The sequence below is a fragment of the Lolium perenne genome, chromosome 4 (genome assembly GCF_019359855.2).
Source record: "Lolium perenne isolate Kyuss_39 chromosome 4, Kyuss_2.0, whole genome shotgun sequence".
NCBI lineage: Eukaryota > Viridiplantae > Streptophyta > Magnoliopsida > Poales > Poaceae > Lolium > Lolium perenne.
Window position 1 is genome coordinate 120,808,286 of NC_067247.2, and position 4,074 is coordinate 120,812,359.

At 47.1% G+C, this 4,074-nt stretch overlaps 1 protein-coding gene across 3 annotated transcripts; it reads left to right on the plus strand.

The window, feature by feature from the left end:
• Positions 1–787: 787 nt before the first annotated feature.
• Positions 788–3,749, plus strand: LOC127293765 (protein WRKY1). 3 transcript variants are annotated; one of them, XM_051323412.1, is made up of 4 exons: positions 788–936; positions 1,341–2,204; positions 2,298–2,423; positions 3,165–3,749. In XM_051323412.1, exons 2-4 carry the CDS (start codon positions 1,447–1,449, stop codon positions 3,307–3,309), a joined length of 1,029 nt encoding a protein of 342 aa, XP_051179372.1. In that variant the 5' UTR covers positions 788–936; positions 1,341–1,446; the 3' UTR covers positions 3,310–3,749. The 3 variants fall into 3 exon arrangements, with proteins under 3 accessions (XP_051179372.1, XP_051179369.1, XP_051179371.1); XM_051323409.1 differs by having other exon boundaries at positions 790–936; positions 2,295–2,423; XM_051323411.2 differs by lacking the exon at positions 788–936 and adding an exon at positions 962–1,221 and having other exon boundaries at positions 2,295–2,423.
• The last annotated feature ends 325 nt before the right edge of the window (positions 3,750–4,074 follow it).

A 4,074-nucleotide genomic window follows, 5' to 3' on the forward strand; every position in this document is an offset into this window, starting at 1 on the left:
CCTGGTTTAATTAAGGAGTAACACAATTTGAGCCCAAATTTGGGTTGAAAATGCGCCGGAGAGGACAGACCGGTCACTATGCGTTGAGCCGCTTAGTTAGGATTTTACCCATTTTGTGTCCACACGGACCGTAGCGAACACTTTTTTCCGTTTACGTGGGGCCGGTAGAAATGACCTTATCTACAAGATACAAATATGCACGTCTATAACCGAAAAGTGCAACCTAAAAAAGAAAAGAAAGGAAATCCTCATTTGCACAAGTTAAATCAGGCATTAAATTAAAGATTTGTACAAGTTCCACTTCAAAATTTACTGCTCTGCTACTTTTTGAAGTACATATCGTGATTGTGATGAAAAATCTTAAAAGAGCTCTCACTCATGTGAGTTAGGTAAAGTTAAGCTTGTCCAAATCCGGGACAATAAAGTATGGAAGAACAAATCGTACGCATGTGTATTGCCCATGTGAGCCGCGGAGCAATGGTCAACAATCGCACTGACTCGTGCCCCTTGACATTTTGACCCCAGCACAGCATCCACTCACCACTAAATCATTAAACTAAAAATCAACCCAAAAGCATAACCCATCCCCAGCCGTCCATCTCCTAATCTCGTTGATCCCAACGGTTCAGATCCACCCAGCGGCCTAACTCTCGATGCAGCCCCTGAATAAACTAGGCCAAGTGGGGACGCTTTTTCAATGGTGGGAGGGGCCAGACCGCAATATTATATTAGCCGGCGGCCTCGGCTGCATAAAACTAATTTGGGACGGGGATTAATTTCTTCTCCGCCTGCTGCTGCTGCCTGGTCTTCGCTCGCTTCTCCATTTCATACCTTCCACCACCACTAGTCTCCGGTGGGGGACCGCCTCCGAGCTCACCGCGGTCGCAAATTCTGGATTCGCACGCCGCCCTTCCCCCGCCCGGATCCTTCCCCGAGGTGAGTTCGCGAGCTCTCGCGGTGTCTCTGCGTGGTTTGGCATCGCCGCCCGACGCTTGCTTGGGCGAGCTCTTCTTTCTTGGGAGGGGGGAATCTTAGGAGGATGTGGCGGTGGTGGTGGGGTTGTTGCCATGCTTGATGCGGGTGCACGCACCTGGCCGCTCGCTTCTTGCCGCCGCGGATTCCATTTCCATCTCGCGCGCGGCCGTCCGTCCACGTCCGGCTTGGTGTCCACTCCTGCCTGCCGCGCGCTTCCGGACAAGGCTTCCTTCCCCTGTTGATCCGGTCCGGAACGCTTTCTTCTTCCTGAGCCTGGTGCTCCTCTGACGAGTTAGAAGAGCAGCTGTGGTTGAGTTTATCTTGAGATCTGACTAAATTTTGCCTTCTCATTTTCTGCTCTTCAGATCTGCTGTGCTGTGGTGAGAGCTGCCAAGAAGCTGAGCAGTGCTACTCTGGAGGAGTTCACCAAAGGATTGTTTCTGTTTCGGTTTTGGTAATCATCACTAAATAATGGAGGAAGTGGAGGAGGCGAACAGGATAGCCGTTGAGAGCTGCCACAGAGTGCTGGGCCTGCTCTCCCAGTCGCAGGACCCGGCGCAGCTCAGGAGCATAGCTCTGGGCACGGACGACGCCTGCGCCAAGTTCCGCAAGGTGGTCTCCCTCCTCAGCAACGAAGGAGGAGGGGGAGCAGTAAGCCATCCCAGAGCCAAGGTTGCGAGCAGGAAACAGACCCCGGCCTTCTTGAGCCAGAAGGGCTTCCTGGACAACAACACCCCGGTGGTGGTGCTGAACAGCAGCGCCCACCCTTCCACCAGCTCCGCGCAGGCGTATCCTAGGAACAGCATTCTGGAATCGCAGAACGCGCACCCGATCGGAGGGCCTCCCAAGCTGGTCCAGCCATTGTCCGCGCACTTCCAGTTCGGCAACGTATCGCGGTATCAGTTCCAGCATCAGCACCAGCAGCAGAAGATGCAGGCTGAGATGTTCAAGAGAAGCAACAGTATCAGTGGGATCAACCTGAAGTTCGACAGCCCCAGCGCGGCCACGGGGACGATGTCATCCGCGAGATCCTTCATGTCTTCTCTGAGCATGGATGGTAGCGTGGCCAGCCTGGATGCCAAGTCTTCGTCGTTCCATTTGATCGGCGGGCCTGCTATGAGTGACCCCGTGAATGCGCAGCAGGCGCCGAGGAGGCGGTGCACGGGGCGTGGGGAGGATGGGAATGGCAAGTGCGCTGTAAATGGCAGGTGCCATTGCTCAAAGAGGAGGTAGATACTCTTATCTTAGTGTGTATGATTCTTGCTTGCTCTTCTATTCAAGGTAGAATACCATGAGAATTGTTCTGTTCCCTATTTCAGCAGGAAGTTGCGGGTGAAGAGGACGATTAAAGTTCCTGCCATTAGTAATAAAATTGCTGATATACCTCCAGATGAATACTCATGGAGGAAGTATGGGCAGAAGCCAATTAAGGGTTCCCCTCATCCCAGGTATGAACTGAGCACTATCTGTTAGTGTAATTTTCTTGCACACATATTCTTGATTATACAGTGATGGAGTTAGTGGCAATGATGCTATAATCACCATGACTCATCAATTTTCTAATTATTTATCATATGCGTGACTGCACGTATCCATCAGCTACTCAAGTGCCCCTAAATGATGGCCCATTGATACTCAGTACACTGTTTATCCATGCTATGCAGGGTGTTTTACATGCTCCTGATAATCAGAACACTCTTTATACAGTATAGTAATCAAAACTCTCCTTATGCAGGGTGTTTTGTATGTTCCTGAATAGTTACTTTGTGAATAATGTCTTTCATTCTTCTTGTGCACACTTTCTTAAAATAGATCAATCCCGAGTCTTAAAGTGGCCAGTGGCCACTTCGTAATTCAGTCTTTAAGTGGACATCTTTAATGCTATCGTGATTCAGTCTACTATACTTTACCTATTCATATCACTTTCCCACCTTGTCTATCTTAAATTTCCTGATGATAAAATACACAAATATAGCTATACGGTAATAGCAAACGCATGGGTATCTTTTCGAGAAAAAAACAAACACATGGGTATGGCTGTCTGAATTGAGAAAAAACTTTTCCTCTTTCTAGCAAGCACTAGATATAGAAACACGATTCATGGTGCTTCTATTTTTATCTCCAATCCACAATGCTAATTCTGATGTGTCTCTTAAGACCAATCCACTGATTCCTTGAACATAATGCAGGGGGTACTACAAATGTAGCAGTGTCAGGGGCTGCCCAGCCAGGAAGCATGTTGAACGTTGTGTGGATGATGCCTCAATGCTCATTGTGACATACGAGGGTGAACACAACCACACGCGAATGCTGGCTCAGTCTGCACAGGCTTAGGGAATCACTTTGATCATCACACCCTCTCCAGGGAATACCAACTCGCCTGCCCTTGTCGATGGCCGACTGCACTGTTCTTCTAAATTAGAATTACAAAGTGACAAAAACTGGGTTCCATTTGAGCAGTTGATGTGTTGATTGTCCTCCTGACCTACATGTTTTGTAGGGAGTGTCAGTGAGAGAATGCAAAAAATGTTCTTCTCCCTTAAGGAGGCATCAAAATTGATGACATTTTAGAACAAGATGTTAGCTAGGACACCTGCAATTGAGATTTTTCTCAGGAGGGAGTGCGGAGAGTTGGAATGGGAGATAGAAATTGGGGGTGACATGTATGTAAAGGTTGCGAAATTGAGAAAAATACTCGCCCTCCCTCCTTTTGTACTAAGACAACAAAAGCAAATGCTAGTTTCAAATAAAATGGTGTTGAAATTGGGGATGTATGTTCTTTTATGGACATTGAGCTTAAGAAATTAAAGACTTGGTGAAGCGCACCTGCCCTGGAAAAAAAACGTATGCAAAACAGTTCTGAAAACAGAAATTCGTTGATTTGTACATAGGAATATGTGCATATTTGTGAGGGAATAGTGTTCATTTGTGTTTTGTAAAAAAGGAACATGCAAATGAACGTGATCTTACAAAACATAACTAGTACTACCATATCTTTCTACATTTCTAAAGATTAGTAACATTTAATTTTGCCTTCTGTTGCACAAAAGTCGCAATGATATAGAAAATATAATGCAAATATGCCTGCTTCAGAATTGG